Source organism: Pelophylax lessonae, assembly GCF_965119305.1.
Source record: "Pelophylax lessonae genome assembly, chromosome: 1".
NCBI classification, from domain to species: domain Eukaryota; kingdom Metazoa; phylum Chordata; class Amphibia; order Anura; family Ranidae; genus Pelophylax; species Pelophylax lessonae.
The window spans coordinates 169,225,065-169,248,100 of record NC_138768.1 but is presented as its reverse complement, the minus strand read 5'-3'; the positions used below and the strand labels follow the sequence as shown (position 1 = coordinate 169,248,100).

The window sequence follows — 23,036 nt, the reverse complement described above, 5'->3', positions numbered from 1 at the left end:
GGTTTGCAAATTTTCAGAACATTAGTTTGATTTTGTAATGGTTAGGGGGTCAAAATGACATTCATTTTTGGCAGCAATAATGAGAAAATTAAGCAGCAGGATGGAAAATTTTTCTCAAACAAATAAAACAAAGTGGCTTTCGTTTTGGAAAAATTGTACATATTATAATGAAACCGGTTTCATACATCTGGGATTCATTTCAAGCAGCAGGTCGGGATGAAATTTAAGGGCTTATAAACAAAATTAGTTCACTTACTCAATGACGACAAAAAAGAATGTCTTGACAACAATTTTTCTATGAAATTTAAAATGAAAATGTAACTGCTTATGGTCAACTAGGCAATTTAGTCGTCCTTTTTCTTACCTTGGACTATAAGTTAGTCAGTCCCCATGTTAAAAAGTAACTCCACTTTTGTTGAGAAAAAAGCATTTCCCTCTCGGTGCTATTGCAAGGATTTAAACAAACTTTGTTGCAGGTTACTTTTGTTTTTGTTACCTTTGTTGTCTGTGTCCTTGTGCATAGTGAATCTGTACAAGAATGGCTTTATATTTATTAATCAGCTGCTGCTCCTGCAGGGCTCAAATGGGGAAACTGGCAAGGCCTGCATCCCTTTAGATGAGATATCCCTTTGGGAGCATCTCGCCAAAAATTACATTTTGTTGCAGGAGATGCCAAAAATGTGACTTGTATCTTAGTGAAGACTTCTGAGAAAACCAGTAAGCCAATCACACAAGCAGGAAATTACATTTTTCAGGGGCATTCTGTAAACCATTTGTGTACAGAATGCCTCCAGGTAGCCATATTGCATTGCATTTTACAGAAAATTACAGCACTGCAGAAAGAAAAGGAAAGGTAATGATAAAGGTAATAAAAGGTATAAAACATTACATTACAATAGGACTTGAGTCAAAATTGTATATGCTATTTTTTTGATCACGAAAGTGGATTTACCCTTTAAGGATAAAGGGAATTTGGGAGTAAGTAGTTTAGCAAAAGACAACAGGAAGGGCTGAATCTACTCAGTCCACAAAAATGCTGTTGTCAGCCCACAATAGGAAACGAAGAGTACATTTATGGTAGGTCTGCAAGTATTTGAAGGGTCTGTAAAGGAATTTAAAAACATGAGCATGAATTACAAAAATGTACTGCGTATGTGTTTTTTAATTTGCCATTACATAAGCTTTAAAGAACCAAGTCAGCATTGATGGCTTCCATATTTACATTTTCCCTTGAACGATGAGTAGATTCAATCCCAAAACCGTGGAAGTATTCCAGCAAACATCTGACATCCACAAATATTTTTATAGTTGAGGTTTCATTTCTACAAATTGCTGGCTTAGTCACTGGAGTCTGCAGGAAAGGAAACTGCTCTTTTCAGTTCTTGCAATTATATGGCTTGCTGGCGCTCAATGTAGAAAACAAAGGAAAAAAATGCATGCGTTCACCCAGAGCATAATGTACTGAAAAGAATAGTACAGGCAGACCTCCTCTTACTTTACTGAAAGTATTTGAAGTGTAAATGTAACCTAGAAACAAGTAAGAATGTTCACATTACTTTTACACCAGATATTTTCCTTTTATTATAAAGCCACAATGTGACATTATATGAAGGGTTGTATCACCAAAGCTGAATAACATACAATAACTACCAAAGGAATCCAATATATTTTACAACTAACTATTGAATTTAGCTTTCTAAAAAGGGCCAGCTCCCCCAAATTGATATTTCTGTCAGAATTCGATTATAGTGGTGAATCCTCCACTGGCTGCTTCCATTATATGAGCACTGCAGTAGTGATTGGTGAGCTCTCCGGTACAATTCCACCTATATTCCTATTCCTTTTTTAGTGCTGAACATAATAAATGAAAATATACAGGATGTAAAAAAAAGTGAGTACACCCCTCACATTTTTGTAACTATTTTATTATATATTTTCATGTAACAACACTGAAGAAATTACACTTTGCTACAAAGTAAATTAGTGAGTGTACAGCTTGTATAACAGTGTAAATTTGCTGTCCCCTCAAAATAACTCAAAACACAGCCATTAATGTCTAAACCGCTGGCAACAAAAGTGAGTACACCCCTAAGTGGAAATGTCCATATTGGGCCCAAAGTGTCAATTTTTTGTGTGGCCACCATTATTTTCCGGCACTGCCTTAACCCTCTTGGGCGTGGAGTTCACCAGAGCTTCACAGGTTGCCACTGGAGTCTTCTTCCACTCCTCCATGACAACATCACAGAGCTGGTGGTTGTTAGAGACCTTGCGCTCCTCCACCTTCCTTTTGAGGATGCCCTACAGATGCTCAATAGGGTTTAGGTCTGGAGACATGCTTGGCCAGCCCATCACCTTTACCCTCAGCTTCTTTAGCAAGGCAGTGGTCGTCTTGGAGGTGTGTTTGGGGTCGTTATGTTGGAATACTGCTCTGCGGCCCAGTCTCCAAAAGAGAGGGGATCATACTCTGCTTCAGGTTGTCACAGTACATGTTGGCATTCATGGTTCCCTCAATGAACTGTAGCTCCCCAGTGCCGGCAGCACTCATGCAGTCCCAGACCATGACACTCCCACCACCATGCTTGACTGTACGCAAGACACACTTGTCTTTGTACTTCTCAACTGGTTGCTGCCACACAAGCTTGACACCATCTGAACCAAATAAGTTTAATCCTGGTCGTCTCAGACCACAGGACATGGTTCCAGTAATCCATGTCCTTAGTCTCCTTGTCTTCAGAAAACTGTGAGCTTTCTTGAGCATCATCTTTAGAAGATGCTTCCTTCTGGGACGACAGCCATGCAGACCAATTTGATGCAGTGTGCGGCATATGGTCTGAGCACCAACAGGTTGACCCCCCCCCCCCACCCCTTCAACCTCTGCAGCAATGCTGGCAGCACTCATATGTCTGTTTCCCAAAGACAACCTTTAGATATGATGCTGAGCACGTGCACTCAACTTCTTTGGTCGACCATGGCGAGGCCTGTTCTGAATGGAACCTGTCCTGGTAAACCACTGTATGGTCTTGGCCACTGTACTGCAGCTCACTTTCAGGGTCTTGGAAATCTTCTTATAGCCTAGGCCATCTTTATGTAGGGCAACATATATTTTTTTCAGATCCTCAGAGAGTTCTTTGCCATGAGGGGTCATGTTGAACTTCCAGTGACCACTATGAGAGAGAGCGATTAACACCAAATTTAACACATCTGCTCCCCATTCACATCTGAGACCTTGTAACACTAACGAGTCACATGACACAGGGGAGAGAGTTATTTTGAGGGGACGGCAAATTTACATTGTTATTTCTTCGGTGTTGTCACATGAAAAGATATAATATTCACAAAAATGTGAGGGGTGTACTCACTTTTGTGAGATACTGTATGTACTAAATTCCCTCAATCTTTAGCTACAGGACAATCTTTCTAAAACACTCTAGAGAAAAAAAAAAAAAAAAAAAAACTCAGCATCGTTCTCCAATACATGCACATTTCCTCATGTTATAGCTTTTTCAATATGCTGAAAGTACTAAAAAAAATTACTGATCCGGCAGATATGTGGACAGCACCTCACTACACTGCTCAAAAAAATTAAAGAAATGCTTTTTAATCAAGAGTATAGCATCAAGTCAATTAAACTCCTGGGATATTGATCTGGTCAGTTAAGTAGCAGAGCGGGTTGTAAATCAGTTTCAGTTGCTTTGGCATAATTTAAATTAACGGGGGCACTAGATGGGCAACAATAAGACCACTTTAAAAACAGAATGGTTTTACAGGTGGAGGCCACTAAATTTTTTTCCCCCACTCATCAAAACTGTTTTTCACTAGTTTTGCATTTGGCTAGGGTCAGTGTCACTACTGGTAGCATGAGGCGATACCTGGACCCTATAAGAGGCTTTCCAACTCCTCCAGGATGTCACATCAATACGTGCCATTGCCAGAAGGTTTGCTGTGTCTCCCACCACAGTCTCAAGAGCATGGAGGAGATTACAGGAGACAGGCAGTTACTCTAGGAGAGCTGGACAGGACCAAAGCTGTCATGGAGCTCTGTTCAATCCACCAAAATGGAAAGAGTGTCACAACTGCAAACCTACCAAGACATGGCCAACCACCTAAATGGACAGGCTGGGCAAGGAGAGCATTCATCAGAGAAGCAGCCAAGAGGCCTATGGTAACTCTGGAGGAGCTGCAGAGATCCACAGCTCAGGTGGGAGAATCTGTCCACAGAACAACTATTAGTCATGTACTCCACAAATCTGACCTATATGGGAGAGTGGCAAGAAGAAAGCCATTGTTGAAAAAAGAATAAGAAGATTTCCCTTTTGCAGTTTGCAAGAAGCCATGTGGGGGGCACAGCAAACATGTGGAAGAAGGTGCTCTGGTCAGATGAGACCAAAATTGAAATTTTTGGCCTAAAGCAAAACGCTATATGTGGCAGAAAACTAACACTGCACATCATCCTGAAAAAAACATCCCCACTGTTAGACATGGTGGTGGCAGAATCATGTTGTGGGGATGCTTTTCTTCAGCAGGGACAGGGAAGCTGGTCAGAGTTGATGGGAAGATGGATGGAGCCAAATACAGGACAATCTTAGAAGAAAACATGTTAGAGTCTGCAAAAGACTTGAGACTTGAATGGATGTTCCCCTTCCAGCAGGACGACTCTAAACATACAGCTAGAGCTACAATGAAATGGTTTAAAATAAAGCATATTCATGTGTTAGAATGGCCCAAAGTCCAGACCTAAATTTAATTAAGAATCTGTGGCAAGACTTAAAAAATGTTGTTCACAGATGCTCTATATCCAATCTGACAGAGCTTGAGCTATCTTGCAAAGAATGGGCAAAAATTTCACTCTAGATGTGACAAGCTGGTAGAGAGATACCCAAAAAGACTTGCAGCTGTAACTGTAGCAAAAGATGGTTTTACAAGGTATTGACTCACGGGGAGCTGCATACAAATGCACGCCGCACTTTTCACAGATTTGTAAAAAAAATTTGAAAAGCATTTATTATTTTCCTTTCACTTGACAATTATGTGCCACTTTGGGTTGGTCTATCACATAAAATCCCAATTAAAATACATTTACATTTTTGGTTGTAACATGACAATGTGGAAAATTTCAAGGAATACGAATACTTTTTCAAGGCACTGTATGTAGATTTCACACAGTGTACCAACTTTTTTGGAATTGGGGTTGTAGTGCTTGCAGAGCTTCTAATGATTCTTCAGACCCTCCAATTGTAACATAAGAATCTAGCATCTACCAAAAACTAAAACAGTTTAAAAAAAAAAAAAAAAAAAAAAGGTCCGTAATGACCTACAACTGCTTATACTATCAGTACTTTCACTCTAAGAACAAGCGAATAAACCAGTCATCAGCTAGCTAGATGTATTCCTTATTTTTAAATATCACATGGTATAGTGCCAATATAGAATGCAGAGTTTTACATAGTACACAGAACCAAATCACACCAGTCCTTGACCCAAAAGGACCTTACAATCTAATGTTCCTATCGAATTTGCACAAGCACACAGATACATACTCCAGGTCCAATTTGATCTGAAACCAATTAATGTACCAATGTGCCAATTGTAGGAAGAAACCTACACTAACATGTGAAAACCAACTCCTTACAGCTTGTGTTCCAGGTGGGAAACAAACTCAGGACCATGGTGCTGCCAGACAACAGAGCCAACCACTAATTAAAAAAAAAACAAAACATGAAATGTTATAAAGCAACGACAAGTATTTACAAAATTCACTAATGTGTAGAGAAAGTTTAAATTTACAATATTTAAAGACCATATGAAAAAAAAAAAAAACCATCTTGCATTGAGCTACTGGCCAGGCCAGCTCAGAAATACTGATTTAAGCGGAGTTCCACCCATCTGCTTCTTCCCCCCCCCTCCGGTGCCACATTTAGCACCTTTCAGGGGGAGGGGTACCTGTTACCAGGGAGAAAGCGCCACTGCGTTGTCCCTCTGACATTTTGTCCCCCTTATTCTCCCCCTGCCGCCGAGCCAATTAAAATGCGCTTCATGCATGCGCTGAGGAGCCGAAAGGCTTCATTACCGGTTTCCCGTAGAATGAATGGCGGTGGCAGCATCCGGGCAGACAATCCAAAAATCAGCTGGGGTGCTGACATCGCGGGCTCCCTGGAAGTCAGTGTCTATATATTAAAAGACATTTAATTTTTTTTTTTTACAGCTGGAACACCTCAACAAAAAGTCCTTAGGGTGATGTTTTCAAAAGAATTGTGTTTTTAGAAAAATAATATTGTTTTTTGTGATAGGCGGAGCGATTCCCATTCGAAACTTGGCTTAAAAGATGCAGAATTTATCAACTCAATAGAACAGAAAAAGCAGAGTTTCATTTGTAAAGGCTGTTAAGCAATGCAGTGGTATCACCCTAAGGCTCCATTCACACCTGAGCATATCGATTTACTGGCGTTTTTCAACCATTTTTCTAAAGCTTTTTTGCAGCTTTTTAAAAGAGTTTTAGAAGTGTATTACAAGCAATTTACAGCTTCAGGCGTTTTTGCTTAGCCATTTGAAAGCACTAGAGGGAGGAGAGGGAGAGGTAATTTGGGGTGGAGAGCTGCTATATGAGCATAAAATGCTCATAAAATGCTGATAAAGCGCTCAAGTCAGGTGTTGCTATTAAAGTCTATGGGGCTAAAAACGCTTGTAATCTCCAAAAAGTTTTTTTGAGCTTCAGATGACAGAGCGCTCAGATGTGAACAGGGGCCATAAAAATGAATGGGATTTGGCTTGGTATATGTTTTGGAGCTACCATCTTCAAGCAGAAAATCGCTCAGGTGTAAACAGGGCCTAAGGGTCCAAATAGATGGTCATTTCTGAGGCTGTCTGAGCCACACCTGCATCCATCAGGCTAATCTACAAAATGGAGTGCAAAGCATCTGAACAAGGCATGTTAATATAGAGATGCTTGTACTGTGCTGTGTGAAAAAGAAGCATGCCTGTGCACTGTAGGACCATGGCAGATAAAATCTAATAAATAATAACCATTCTAATGTCAAACAGTGAAGATCATAATTGAGAGCCGTGCTGGGTATTTACTAGCGAAGCAATCAATAATGTTGTGTCATTAATCTCTCAATAAAAGAAACCACTTACAACTATAAGCTAGATCATCAAAAACAGTGTCTTATTAGTAAATTGGCACATTGCTTTGAAGCGTTAGAAATAATGCAATCCAGGTTTACAGTCTATCAGAACCATCATGCAGTACAAGCTCTTACTGCTGGTAGGTTTGAACACGAGGAGTGGGAAAAAAAATTGAAAATAAAAGAGGAATGTAGTGAATGATTAATATGAGAAGGAGAGATGTATTTGGAAACATCGACTTGGCAGCCGGTGATGTGAAGACAGCCTGCAGAGCAGCCCACGCACAGATGTCTGCCATGCATACATATTGCTTACTTTTAAAAGGATAATCGCCACATGCCATACTATTATCTGGCTTTCCACATTAGCAAGAAAGACTAAACACAATCAATATCGTAGAGACCACAACACGAATTAAAACAAAAGGCAATGCCGTCAAGGTTTGCTGCCATAGAAACCTGAAGGGAATGAGTCAGGATTTCAAAATTACACTGTGGAAACAGACCTGACAATAAAGGGCCATTTAATAAACCAGAAACTTCAGAGGCTGCTTTTAAGGCTGTGTCCTGTGCTCTTTCCAATTGGCTTACTACACTTCATTTTGCAAATAACATCCACCGGTTTAAAGAAAGTCTATTTTTGTCCGTTAGAAATGTTCTGTTGTGCAATTAGCAGTTGGGGGGGTTAGACATCTATTGAAGTATACATTCTACAGAAGGACCATTATCTGTATAATAGAATTTCAGGAGCTACTGTACGTGCATGTATGTCATTTACTCTAAGACTGCAGACGTCAGAAGAAAGGGTGACTGCGTTCTGTGAATTGGACAAAATACACATGGCCGTATTATTATGGGTTAATTTTAGTTTATACACTAAAAGACGGTGGGACTCAAATGAAGGGGGGAGAAAGAAGAGTAAAGAATTTCCAATAGCAGCCAGGTTTTGGCTGCCATTTTTCTGGCAGATAAATGGCAGAATGTTCAGATGCACAAAAATCATTAAAGACAGAGGAACATTAAAGTGGAAGAGAGCTTAACTTGTATGTCGCTGTTCTTCGAATGAGAAAAAAAAGACAGTCGATTGATTGTCATGCACAACACAATTTTCCAGTAAAGCAAATCATGCCATAACTCATGATTACTCAACCCTTTCTATTATAAAAAACAGGGGTCTCCAAACTATGGCCCAAGGGCCAAATCCGGCCCACTACAAGATTTTATGTGGCCCACAAGACAGTGAATGAATATACCCTGGCTGGCAGGGGATGATCAAGTCTGTGTATTGTAATACAGAGACCGAAGCATCTCCTCCAGTCTGCATTGTCAATTCCCCAACCTTCCGCTGTGGTTGTTTGCTAGAACTGCCGGCATCCTAGCAACCAGTAATGTGTCTGACTCACTCTTTACTCCCTGCCACATGAAAGGTAAGAAGGGGGACTCTGCTGGGAACACATGGATGTAAGGAGGATTCTGCGGGACACACATGGATGTTTACAAGTTTGAAGACCCCTGATCAAGAGGATAAATTACAGCCAAGATGCCTATAGGGTCAATCAGTATTTGTAAAGGGGGGGGGGGGGCCTTCAAAGAAACAAATTTCGGATCTCTGGTCCTTCTTTAATTTAACATCTGTCAATTTGATTTTAATAGGAAGTAAAATTGCACATATAGAACCTAATCAGTGGTATAAATGCATATATTTTTATGCACTTTTGGGGTGTAACTTTAGAATGGCACAGATCTTGATGGTGTCAGAAAGTATTCTAAAGCTAGAAAGGGACTAGGAAAATAATTGGGTATAGAAGTCCAACCATTTAAAGTTCTGCCTCTGTTTTCGGTTACTTAGATACTTCCCTTCAGGTTTTGCTAATGTGGAAGCGTTAGCAGCAGCCATCATAGAATAATTCCCCACCAACCTCCTGGATGCTGTCTGTCCACTCCACCAAGTTTAGCTTCCTGCACCAGTGACAGCATATTATTCCCTGGTGGTCTCAACGTGGATTCTAATCTGTGGAATTTGTGAATTCGATCTCTGACCAGAATCGTATCGGGCCTCTCCTTGTGTGCTAACACTTGTCTGGAGATGTACCAGCCAGGGTCTTTCTTTTGCACCACATCAGCGATCTCCTCTACGAGATCAGAGTTTATAATATCAGTGGGGTTATATTTATGGACATGAACAACATCTTCCCTTTCGCCTAGCAGTTTGGAAAGGACGGAATAGAAATCACCTGTGCAGGGAGAGAACAGAAGAGATAAAAACAGAGAGATGGAAGATTAACACATCATAGTGAACACAAAAACGTCAGATCATTCTTATTACGTAGGCCGTATTTCACAAACAACCATCTTTTAGCAGCGACATTTACATAAAAATGGCTGCGTTGGCCTGATGTTTCCAGACGAAAGTAACACAAAGATTGTCCTTGGCTACTGTGACGGAAATGAAGCATGTTATTACTATACAAGGCGTGCTTCAGACAATGATGTTAACCGCACACTCACATCGACTTGAAGGCTATATTACTTTTACACCTTAAAATAATACATTTATAGAGGTCAGCACAGGGATCATAATAGATTTCATAGCTTGTACAGCGCAAATGTCACCAGGAAACAGAGCATATAAGAAAGCTTTGTTTTCAAAAGCGAGAGATAAGAACATTACTCATTATAGCTACATATAGAAAGAAATGCACTTGAGAGCTATTACTTTGCTAAGGAAATGAACAATATACTAGGAAAATTCTCCTCCTCCTAAATCAAGTGGCAGATATATTTAAAGGTGAACTCCAGGCAGATATAAAAACACCACTAATGCAATTGTGTATTTGTTAAAAAATAACAGACATGTTTTTAAATAGAAACAGTGTAAGTACCGACATTTGTCTTTGTAGCAGCCTCTTGTCATTCCCCCGAATATAGAACCTAGACTGGAGAAGGAAGAGGCAGGACTAGGAGACTTTTAGGTGTCCTGCTTCTAAATATCATGACAAGGAACATGCTGACAGAAGGAGAGGGAGAGAGGAGCTTTTCAGTCTCCTGCTGCTCCTAAACTGTCCAATCACAGGAAAGGGACAGGGGAGTGACTAGTCTGTTTTTCTGAACTGCAGTAAAGAAAAGTTAGGTCACTAGTCTTGATGCACCCTTAGGCAGAGCTATGTCAACTTCAGGACTGGATGGACAATATATATAAATCCTTTGGGAGCTCCAATTTGTGTATTTCTGTGTGTTTAGCGGTTTTCCTGGAGTTTAACTTAAAGCCAGCAGTATATGGTGTCACACTAAAGCAAAGTCAAAAAGCAGTCTTAAACATCAATAATGGAAGGGGGGGGGGTGTTATGTGGACAAAGCTTCACAGGGGTTTATAAAGTATACAGGGGGGATAACTTTCTTTTATAAGCTAGGTTGTGTGGACAGAGAGGGATAGTCCATGAAGAGGTTTTTTTCTATTAGATTTTGATGCTGGAAGTAGGCTTTATCTGTCCTGCATTTGCTTGAACTTTGTCTGAAATGACCATTTAACCAAATAATATTTCAGTTTGGCAAATGGCATACCTAACTGTCCCATAAGAAGCTTCTAAACATGTCATTAAAATACTAAAGGAATTGTAGGAATTGGTGGGCTGAATTATTCTGGCAGTACATTCCCTGAAATATACAGTATCTCACAGAAGTGAGTACACCCCTCACATTTTTTTAAATATTTTATTATATCCTCTCATGTGACAACACTGAAGAAATGACAATGTAAAGCAGTGAGTGTACAGCTTGTATAACAGTGTAAATTTGCTATCCCCTCAAAATAACTCAACACACAGCCATTAATGTCTAAACCGCTGGCAACATGTCTTGGCAACATGTCAACGTCTCATATGACTGTTAGTGTTACAAGGTCTAAGGTGTAAATGGGGAGCAGGTGTGTTAAATTTGGCGTTATCGCTCTCACTCTCTCATACTGGTCACTGGAAGTTCAACATGGCACCTCATGGCAAAGAACTCTCGGGGGAATCTGAAAAAAAAAAAAAGAATTGTTGCTCTACATAAAGATGGCCTAGGCTATAAGAAAATTCCCAAGACCCTGAAACAGAGCTTGCAACACAGTGGCCAAGACCATACAGTGGTTTACCAGGACAGGTTCCACTCAGAACAGGCCTTGCCATGGTCGACTAAAGAAGTTGAGTGCACATGCTCAGCATCATATACAGAGGTTGTCTTTGGGAAATTGATGTATGAGTGCTGCCAGCAGTGCTGCAGAGGTAGAAGGGGTGGGGGTCAGCCTCTCAGTGCTTAGACCATACGCTACACATGTCTGCATGGCTGTCATCCCAGATGGAAGCCTCTTCTAAAGATGATGCACAAGAAAGGCCGTAAAAAGTTTGATGTAGACAAGTAGACTAAGGACATGGATAACTGGACCATGTCCTGTGGTCTGATGAGACCAAAATAAACGTATTTGGTTCAGATGGTCTCAAGCATGTGTGGCTGCAACCAGGTGATGAGTACAAAGACAAGTGTGTCTTGCCTACAGTCAAGCATGGTGGTGGGAGTGTCAGTCTGGCATGAGTGCTGCCGAAACTGGGGAGCTACAGTTCACTGAGTGAACCATGAATGCCAACAGTGCATGTGACATACTGAAGCAAAGTAGGATGCCCCTCCCTTCAAGGACTGGGCCACAGGGCAGTATTCCAACATAACGACCCAAAAACACACCTCCAAGACGACCACTGCCTTGCTAAAGAAGCTGAGGGTAAAGGTGATGGATTGGCCAAGCATGTCTCCAGACCTAAACCCTATTGAACATCTGTGGGGCATCCTCAATTGGAAGGTGGAGGAGCGCAAGGTCTCTAATATCCACCAGCTCCATGATGTGATCATGGAGGAGTGGAAGAGGACTCCAGTGGCAACCTGTGAAGCTCTGGTGAACTCCATGCCCAAGAGGGTTAAGGCAGTGCTGGAAAATAATGGTGTCCGCACAAAACATTGACACTTTGGACCCAATTTGGACATTGTGACTTAGGGGTGTACGCACTTTTGTTGCTAGAGGTTTAGACATTAATGGCTGTGTGGAGTTATTTTGAGGGGGGCAGCAAATTTACACTGTTATACAAGCTGTACACTCACTACCTTACATTGTAGCAAAGTGTTATTTCTTCAGTGTTGTCACATGAAAAGATATAATAAAATATTTACAAAAATGTGAGGGGTGTCCTCACTTTTGTGAGATACTGCATCTAAAAAATAAGTAATCCACTAGTAGGAATGAGACCTTCACAGAAACAGCAACCCAAGAAAGGGATTCCATTAATTCAGGGCAAAGTGACAGGTTTCCTAAAAGAAGCCAGTAAATGATTTCATTAGACTGAACTCAAGTAAATCAAATATATATTCTGAGTGGATCCTGGTAGATTAAAGCTCTAAATCCCAGTAGAAAGCACAAAAAATTGGAAGAACCAATGAAACCATTATATCACACACTCAGAGATAGCAGTAAGTTAAAAATGGCAACAAAAGGAAATCCCTGCAATGCTATGTAGATAGGTTTTGGTTGTTACATGGAAGGTATTAGTGACTGCAACCCTTCCCCCCCCCCCCTCTTTTTATATAATATATATTTATCTATACATTCATTCATTGCAGGGACAGATCCCCTTGGGGGCCCACGGAGAGCCAGCGACTATACCATCTGTTTCGGACAACTATTGGCAGATACCTATAAGCTATGACCATACAGGTACTTTGTGAACTACATATCATTTGTTCTTTTTAATCTTATCCAGCAATATTGATCTGATTGGGCCGCATGTATTATGAGGCTCTCTAACAACTAAAATACACTGATAATAAGATGCACTCTACTATCACATAGCATTCTATTATTTCTTGTAGAAATAACAAACCCTTTGGTGTTTAGTCAGCAGCTGCTCATTTTTGGGGAACCCCTGTGGGAAGTACCTGGGGACCCTGCGGCGGTGATGCTTTATCAAATCTTCCAGCCTGGCAGAGACAAATTTCACTTTCCTTTTTACCACTACACGCCCCTATACTACCTCGATCATCTTAGGTGGTAGGTTATGTTATCTTCCTAGATTTGTCTAAAGGCCTTGCATGAAATATACTTGTACCTTCATCACAATGTTGTTTTTTCTATTGATGGAAAGTTTGAATACATATATCTCCATTTGCAATACCCCTGAAGAAAGGTTTGACCTTAAATGCTTCGGGTAGAGTGGAGACATCAGGACGTATATGTAAACAATTCAACAAGATGATTGTAAATTGAGTCGTGAGTTTTAATTTCAACTTGTATGTACATGTCTGTTCAACATTGGAAAGTTTTTAATGTAAATTAAAAAGTATATGTTTTTTAATGAATTGATTTAGTGTACATGTTGCCGTAAAAGTCCTGCCTATCAATGGGGGTCGTCGTTTTTTTTTTTGATACTTACCTGGGATGTTGGGGATACTCTGGAAGTTAAAAATGGGTGACAAGAGTATGAGTGGAGAGTGATGTTCCAGTCATCCAAAAATGACTTGTCACATGCCCTGCATTACTGGATCACTAAAAATCACATATACAAGAAAGATAGACCTGTGGTAAATGATTGGTGAGCATTACGTCCATTGCTTTAAAATTAACTTTAGTCATTATATTTTTAGCATTTAAACAAACTGTTTTCCTTTCATAAGCTCATGTTACCTCCAGTGAAAACTTCATGTCAAAATGATAAGTAGATCCAAAACGTATAGGCAGCAGATTATATAGGCAAAAATGGATTTTTGTAAAATCTTACCGTAAAATCCTTTTCTCTTAGCTCATCGACAGACGTAGTCCTCGGTGATACACCACCTTCGGGTTATGTTACCTCCGCAGGAGCAGGACTAGACAGGAAATTAAAAAGCTCTGGCCACACCCTAGGGGCAGTCCCAGAGGGTATATCCTCTCTCTCTCTGCCTCAGCAAATCAGTTATGTGAAAAAGCAGTGCTTAGAGAATTTAACCCAACCCAACTCCAAAACAGAGGGGCGGGGACTACGTCTGTCGATGAGCTAAGAGAAAAGGATTTTACGGTAAGATTTTACAAAAATCCATTTTTCTCTAGCGCTCATCGACAGACGTAGTCCTCGGTGATACACCACCTTCGGGACGTCCCAGAGCAGTATCACAACTGAGGGGTGGGAAAATGGAAATCAAATCCCAATCTAGAAGGCCCAACCGGTGCCAACTAGAAGTTTACAATGCTCATCCTTAAATGATGAGACTCAACAAAAAAATTTTTCAAACAGAAAAAAACCCTCGAGGTAGACCACCGGTCTCCTCAAATTGCGGCCTGCAAAACCTTGCGGCCAAATGAGGCATCCGCCGATGCCGTCACATCAATTTTATAGAATTTAGTAAAGGTATGTACCGACGACCAAGTGGCCGCCTTACATACCTGGACCACTGACGCCTGATGGCGAAAGGCCCAGGAAGTACTGAGCGCTCGAGTGGAGTGCGCCCTAACAGGGAACGGAGGACTCTGACCCTTAATAGAATAAGCCTGTACCACCGTTTGTCTAATCCATTTGGCAATGGTCGCGGCAGATGCAGGCAAACCCTTTCTGGGGCCATCCGTGATCACAAAAAGTGAATCCGTCTTACGGAATGATTCCGTAGCTTTCAGGTATACCCTGATTGCCCGAACCACATCCAAGGAATGCAACGCATGTTCCCGATGATGCTTGGGCTGAGGACACAAGGAAAGTAGTACAATATCTTCATTCAGATGAAAATCTGAAACCACCTTAGGAAGAAAAGATGGCTTAGGATGAAGTACTACCTTATCCCTATGAATCACTAGGTATGGGGACTGGCATGATAATGCAGCCAGTTCTGACACCCTGCGAGCAGACGTAATAGCCACCAAGAAGACCACCTTCTGGGATAAAGTAAGCAAGGGAATCTCCCTGATGTTTTCAAAGGGAGGTTTCTGTAGAACCGACAAGACCAAATTAAGATCCCAGGGCGGTAAGGGCGCGCGGACTGGAGGAGCCAGGTGCCGCACCCCCTGGATGAAATTCCGCACCAAGGATTTGGTAGCTAAAGGTTTCTGAAAGAAGATTGCTAATGCTGAAACTTGACCCTTGATGGTGCTCAAGGCTAGCTTCTGCTCAACCCCTTGTTGCAAAAAGGCCAATATTCGAGACACCGAATAGGTACGTGGAGGAAATCCTAAAGATTCGCACCACGCAATATAAGTCTTCCATGTGTGATAATAGACTTTGCTGGAAGTCGCTTTCCTTGCTTTAATAAGGGTAGGAATGACAGAAGTAGACAAACCTCTGTCCTTCAGTACTTGGGTCTCAATGGCCAGGCCATTAAAACCAGCGACTGTAAAGCACGAAGGTAAATAGGTCCTTGAAACTACAGACACTCCCTGAGACGAAGTTCCCACGGAACGTCTGCGACTAACCTGTCCAAGTCGGCCAGGCCGGCTTGAAGAGGCCAGCCTAGAATTTCTAGGACCACTGGCGCTGATTGGATCTGAACCAGGCGTCCCTAGAGGTATCTGGCCCCGACCATCCGAGAAAGTCTGGTCGTTTTCTGTTCCCACACATTTATCAGATACCTGATAGTTATCAGGCAAGGTGATCTTTTCTGGTTGAACCTCAGGGACCGAAGTCACCCGACTAGAGGCTACTTGGCCTATCTGGTCAATCAGATCCGATTCCTGTGAGGTATCGGGACTAATCTTAGGAAAAGGTAAAGGAAAAGATCTATACAGGGAACGGTAACTACCGCTTCCTGTGCTTAAATGTTGGAAGGGAAGAATCGCACCGGTAGTAGTGGTTGATGCTCGATCTAATGTCCTGAATACCGGTGAAAACGTCCCCCCACCCTGAAATTGGGTGGGGGCGCACCTTCAGGCTGTGTACTCCTTTGCTTCGGGTTTGGCTGGGTTGGTCCTCTGCTTGTCCGACCAGCCCTTCTTGAACCCTCCTGGAGGAGTCTTGCCTTTCCCGGAAGTACCAGCCGGGCGTCCTTTATGGGCGGTAAAGAAAGGTCCTCGCTTGTTGCGAGGTTCCTTAGCTTTTGCAGCCTGTGGCAAAAAAGTACTCTTGCCCCCGGTGGCATCCTTAATGATTTCATCTAGGTTGGCTCCAAATAGACGATTCCCCTGGAAAGGGAGATTGGTCAAAGTCTTTTTGGAACCTAGGTCAGCTGACCAGCATTTTAACCACAGCACACGTCTGAGGATCACTGCTAACTTAGATGCATGCCCTAATAGGGGAGTAGTGTCCAAGGCTGCGTCACAGATAAACCGTAGCCCTTGTATGATCTGTTCTATCAAATCAGATGTCTCCTGGGGAATATCTTTTCCCCTAAGATCTTGGCGTACCATCTTCGCCCATTCTGTAAGTGTCTGGGAAACTAGACCAATAACGATTACTGGTCTAAATGCTGACCCTATCAGAGAAAAGATAGTGCAGGACTCCGCTTCTATCTTTCGATCCACCGGATCCTTAAAGGACGAAGTGTCCTCCACTGGAATAACCGTGGCTTTGTTCAGCCTGGAAATAGGCGGATCCACGACTGGTGGTACCGTCCATTTCTTAATGATGGATTCCTCAAACGGATAGCGTCTAGCAATACGCTTGGAAATAGTAAAGGTACGTTTAGAATGTTCCCATTCTCCTTTAATCTGATTTCCAAAACATTTAGGTACAGGAAAAGCCTTCGCCGTCTTGATGGGCTTATTAGTCCCAAAAGGCCTCTCTGTTTCAGTTGCCTCTGCCGGTAAAGCCTCAAGTTTTAAGGTTTCTTGCACTGCCACAACTAGTGCGTCCACCAATGCTTCTTCCTGAATTATAGCAGGAGAAGAAGCGTCCTCCTCACTGTCTGAGGGGGCTTTACCTGGGATAGCAGCCCTTGCAGAGGAACCTGCAACTGCAGTGACCATCTCTGAATCAGAGTCAGAGGTGTCAGATGGTATAGGGGTAGGCGGGGGTCGCTTCCTTGACCCCCGTCCCTGACAGGCCGCCTCCACCCGAGCCACCATAGACTCCAAAATTGCTGTAAATGACTCTATACTCTGTACACCGGCGGGTCCCGAGGCCCCCTCGAGGGAAACAGGTGGGGGAATCTGTGTGGCAGGGTCCATAATAACTCCAGTTACTTCCTGGATGATATAATTCAAAGTAAAGAAAAAACTTTTTTTTTTTTTTTTTTTTGACCCTCAGCGCCACAAAAAACCCCTTAGTGTTACCTGCTAGGGATCCCTATCAATCGAGAGAGAGAGAGATAAACCCCCAGGCTCACCACTTGATGTTCAGAGTTGAACTGCAACAGCTTACAGCGCTGTCTTAGACAAACAGGAAGTCTTTTGGCTGGCTGCCCAGGAAGAAAGGAGGCGGCTCCACCCCTCTGTACGCCTTCCGGCGCCTCCCCCAAGCTCCACGAGGTGTAGAATCACCTAAAACATGGCCGCCCCCATGCTGGAGACACGAGGCTACGCAAAAATGGCGGCTCGTGCGATCCAGCAAAAAAAATGGCGGCGGCCTGTGCTGACTAGCGGTGTGCTGCAGGCACACAACACTCTCTCTGCATGGGGATATGGCGTGTTTGGCGGTACCGGTCCTGGCGGACCGCATGGCCGTTCGGGAGGCCTGCTATTAGCTGGAGATCTGACTTGGAAGGCAGTCTACATGTCCATGGCTTCTGACTGGTAGGTAGCTTATACTTAACCCATAAGATTCCCAGAATGCCACAGATTACATCTTTAAAACATGTATACAATAGATTGTTAGCTCCCAAACCAAGCCTCCTGGCTTTTGCACACATAAAATCACACTCAAAGTAGGAGGATTTGTGACATGTTATAGGATAGAAAGAAACTCTTTCTTACCATACAGAGAGGGGCCCGCGTTCACCACAAAACCCGTCAGGGAAAACAGGGGGAACATACTACTCACCATACCGGAACCAGGCGGGCACCAACTCCTGACAGTACCCCTCTCCACCGGGGCGGGAGGGCTGTCGACTGATACAGACGCCGTGACTCATGGTCTTTGGCGTTTCAGCGAGACGTTTAACTCGCGGGTTCAGTCCTTTAATGGGACTTTGTCGCGGCCGACTCAGCGCGGAGCTATGGCCTGCACGCGCTCGTAGGCTGAACTGGGGTGACCACCGGATCTCAACATCCAGCCCGTCGCCCAGTTCAGCTTTCTTGCTTGAAGATCTCACAGGAACACTGGAGAAAAAAAGCTGTCCAAAAATCCTTTTAGAAAAATATTTCTTGCCAGGACCTAAGATCCCAGCAAGGTATCTAGGTCCTTACTCCTAACTAGACAGAAAATAACTGATTTGCTGAGGCAGAGAGAGAGAGGATATACCCTCTGGGACTGCCCCTAGGGTGTGGCCAGAGCTTTTTAATTTCCTGTCTAGTCCTGCTCCTGCGGAGGTAACATAACCCGAAGGTGGTGTATCACCGAGGACTACGTCTGTCGATGAGCGCTAGAGAAATATCTGTTAAGCTTAAAATTGTCCCAGCTCTTTCCATGCAAGCCTCCCTATCGATCCATTAATAGGAAAGTGGCCTCAATGACTAACAGGAATGTGGGTGTGCAATGCGCTAAGCTGGACCGGGGTTTGAACATTTTTTAGCTAAATACCTCCCCAAGTCTGATGAGACCATGGGCATGCCATTTTTACCAAAGTGAACCTCTATTTATGCACTCTCTCATCATATGCTCAGTTTGAATCACCCCCATCTCTGGGGACTCTGTAAATGCTGGATCCTACAAAGAGGAACACATTTTACTGAGACTGAACACTTCAAAAGTTTTTGGAAACCTGTAAAAATAAGGAGCATAGGGAAAAAGGGATTTTACGTTGACAAAACCAAAGGATTTTGTTTAGGGTAACTTGGTAAAAGAGGTAAAATGTAATTAAGGAAAATAAAATGGTTACATTTCTCTTTTACCTCTTTATTATTAGGTCACTATGTTTCTAACCATAATCTGCATCCTTGGTAATTGCTTCAACAGTTGCTATGACTGCCTATTATTTCTTGCATCTGCAGGTCTATTCGCAGAAGAGGTGGTACTTCTTTTATCTCTCTTGTTTTAACTTGAGGATATAAGGAATACATATAGGCAAAACACATATTTACATTACAGTACAATCACCATGGACATGCACTTTAATACAAGATCTGCCTATTCAATGTTAAAACCAATGGCAGACAAAATGACCTTAATAGACTGTGTCATGTTTGCAAACAATCTTTTGATTTCCAATTATTTGAACTAGACATTCAACACACAGACGTGGAAGATGAGTCCCTCAGGTGATATAATCTCATCTCAGAAAATAATTACCACGGTTATTAGCACACTGCCATAAGTAAATTATAATTAAAGAAAACACTTCTCCACCGGAAACACCTCGGTGAAGATGAGCAGAGTAGGGAAAGAACTATGCATCAAAACACCTTTAGGGGACAAACCTTAACACAGACTGTTTACTGGCGATGAAGAGACAAAATGAGTAAAACGGTCTTAAAGGCTTTCAACAAGAATGCCTATCCAGTACACGAAATACCAATTTTTTTATAGTAATATTTGAATATTTTCAAAATAGCATCCCTATTATGAAAGCTCTGACTGCACTTTGTTTTGGAAAGCAAACTTCTCTTTAAAAAAAAATAAAAAGATGGCAAACATGAGGAAATGAAGCAGGGGAGAAGCCATCTAGAGAATGTTGGTAGGGTTGGGAGGAAATTGATGCAAGTTTGAGGTGCCTGCATGAATCCAAATCTTCCTGTCTGGGGCTGTTCTAAGCAAAACAGGAGTTACAGAGCTTGCTGTTAAGCCCTGCCCTCGCACATTCCTATTGCCTCATCATTGGCAACCTTATAGGAATATGCAGACGGTATCAAGGATCCCTGCATTTTTACCAGAAACAGTTCTTTTTCGTTCCCTAATGTGTGATGGGCAAGTACTTCCTATGTTTTCCAATGTCACCTGCCTAAGAGGATGAAACAGGGTTTGGACAGTAGGGATGGGCTCAGATGTGTTTGGATCATAGTTCTAACCCACCTGAGAAATTCCGTCAGGCAGCAGTCATTGCACATCGCCAATCATAGGCAGCATGTATGTGTGTGAGTAGCTGCGGGCTGGGAAATGCCTCCCTACCTATGATTGGTGGTGTGCAGTGAGAGCTTCCTGGCGGGATTGCTCAGGTGGGTTGGGACTATGATCCAAAGACGCCTGAGCCCATCCCTAATAAATGGACAGCACTTTCATTCCCTCTATGGTCTGATTCAAATATCATCTCCAAAGAGCAATCCTAAACCATATAATTCTCATTCAAGCATTACACTGTGCCAATGGATTGGGCCTTCTGTAAGCCAATCTTAAACAAGCACATCATTGGGCTTTATAATTATGTAAAACAAACAAGTATATGCAATAAGCAATACTGACGCCCCTATGAACAATGAATTAATTGTATACCTACATGCAAAGGAAGTTAAAATATGAACAGGCTAAAAACTTCTACCCTAGATAAGCGATAGACAAAGATAATAGATTGTCTTTAGAACCTTCAGGGTAAATGGTTCTAAGAATGTTGCTATTGGCAAAAACATTCTTTAGGTACTCCAAACACAGAAATTGTGTATTGTTGGTGTGCAGTTCTAAAAGAAATCTTAGCTATCACTTGTGTCTAGTGTCAGCCTTAACTTATAAAAACAGAATTGAATCTGGTAGTAATTACCCTTCTGCCCTCTCCTGCCACCCTTCCCTGCACTCTGTCACTGACAGTTAAACAGGAATTTTGACAGCTTATCTACTTGATAAGTGCTTTTCTTGCACCTTAACAGAATACGCTCTACAATGCAACATTTCATATTCAACGAAGCACTGGAAACAAATACCAAGAATAAACACATAAACCAAATAAATGGAAGGGTGAGCGTTCAGGTAAAGAAACACAATACATAACAGCACTAGCTGAGGAGAAATATTAGGTAGTTGAAATGTCTCGCTGAAATGATATATGAGATGTGGCTAGGTCTTGCTTATTGAACTCATCTATCAGAAGCCGTGCTAAGTCCCCTATAACACAAAAGGAAATACACAGATGGAATGACACGGAATTCCTGTGCAATAACAAAAGACAAACGCAAAGGTTATCATTAGTCAACCTGTATCAGAGCCAAAGCCAAAGATCAATGGGCAAGGTGTCAGACAAAAGAAGGTTTAGGACTTAGGCTGAAGGTGAACAACACTAGAGATACATAAAAAGGCAAAAATAATATCAAATCATGTATATCATCTATATTTAGTTAGTACGAGGCAGAATTGGCTCTAGATTCTAAAAGCTGGAACAAATGACATTTATTCTTATTAGCTATGGGTGGAAAAATGACATCCTTCTGAGATCATTCACAATTATCACAGATCTTTCAATACATTAATCAGTTTTTTTCATTAAACAGAAAAAACTGATCCGATTACCCCATCCACCTTGAATTTTTCTTCTGTGTTATCGTATTCTGAAAGTCTTCAGTGCTGAGCAAGGGGCTCAATTCCAACATGGCGGTTTAACAGAAGACGATTGATAGAATGACTTCTGTTCAACCACAGTGGCCACACATGGATGGAATTTTGGGTGGTCCCTGTGGAAGCAGCAACATTTCAATCCATGTATGGCCAGATTTATGGTACTTTATTAACATACTCTTTCAAATATAATATAAATACTGTATATTTGAAATTTGATAAATTGTTTGCAAATCCTCTTATCAGTGTTTTAACACCCTGGTCTCTGTATCTTGTTTGGCATCATATATCTAAAGACGAAGGTGGGCAGCCATTTACACAAATGGAGGCTATACCAAGCTTAGAAGTGCAGCACCTTGACTGAGCCCTTCCACTCCTTTCCATGTCTAGCAGTTTTCTCAGACAAACGAATACCTTCACCACTCCCCCTTTGGTAATCTGCCCGCCCGGCCGAGAGGACGGCTCAGCACGGTGTGCACACACACCGGCGAGCACAGGATGACTGCCGGCACTCGGCTCTACAACGGGATCAGTCAGGCTGAGAGGATGGCTTGGCACAGCAACAACCCAGTGGACAGAGTGGGACTGACTATCTGTCAATACCAACCTGTGCAAGTAACCGTGGGTTCCCCCCTGGCAGGGTTGATTGCCTTTAGCGGGATAAGCCTAACCACTGTCATACATTGAAGGTAGATATTGCAGTGCAGTAGACCATCAGAGGTAAAGCCTCTTGTCAGCTAAACGCCTTGCCTTTACCCATAAAAGCCTTTACCAGCCTTATGCTTAGCACACGGAAGGCACACCACAATTTGTGCCCAATAGACTGTTTAAACTGACTGGAAGCTTGTTTGTTCACATATATTGCACTGGTGCAATCAGCAGACATTATCTTATCCACCTGATATTAAACTTATAATATCTTCAGGGTGTTTCACCTGCACCTGTATAGATGGAACTTCTAGCAACGCATTGGTAATAAACAAAAAAAAAAAAGAAAACAATGCGCTACCAGTGAAGTAAATGTGAGAAAATAAATATAAAATAAATTAGGTGTAATAATAGATATAGAGTAAACGCAGCCAATCTCTGTAGTGTCACCAGATACAAATTAATTATGAAAAAATATAGATTGGCGCTAATTTTAACAATGAGTGTGAATTTCAACAGTTAAATAACACATCCATATGTATCCAATAATAAAAAATGCATAACAAGTTTAAAAATGATGATCAACTTCCAATAAGTGAAAGGGGGAGTATAATCACTGAAAAAACAGGTGACTAATATAAGAAAAGAAGAAAGTCCATCAAAAAAGTCCATATAAAAGTGCATCAAAAAATTAAAAAAGAAACCATAGCTAATGATC

The 23,036-nt window shown here is 41.9% G+C and overlaps 1 protein-coding gene across 3 annotated transcripts in view; it reads right to left on the bottom strand.

The window, feature by feature from the left end:
• PAM (peptidylglycine alpha-amidating monooxygenase) overlaps positions 1 to 23,036 on the bottom strand; it is a 317,350-nt gene that overhangs the window by 97,846 nt on the left and 196,468 nt on the right. For 2 of the 3 annotated variants that reach the window (XM_082267132.1, XM_082267133.1), the window contains exon 15: positions 9,041 to 9,355. The exons of the other annotated variant lie outside the window; for it this stretch is intronic. In XM_082267132.1, the coding sequence (XP_082123258.1) occupies positions 9,041 to 9,355 (315 nt within the window). The remainder of the gene's footprint in view (positions 1 to 9,040; positions 9,356 to 23,036) is intronic. 3 annotated transcript variants of the gene reach the window in all.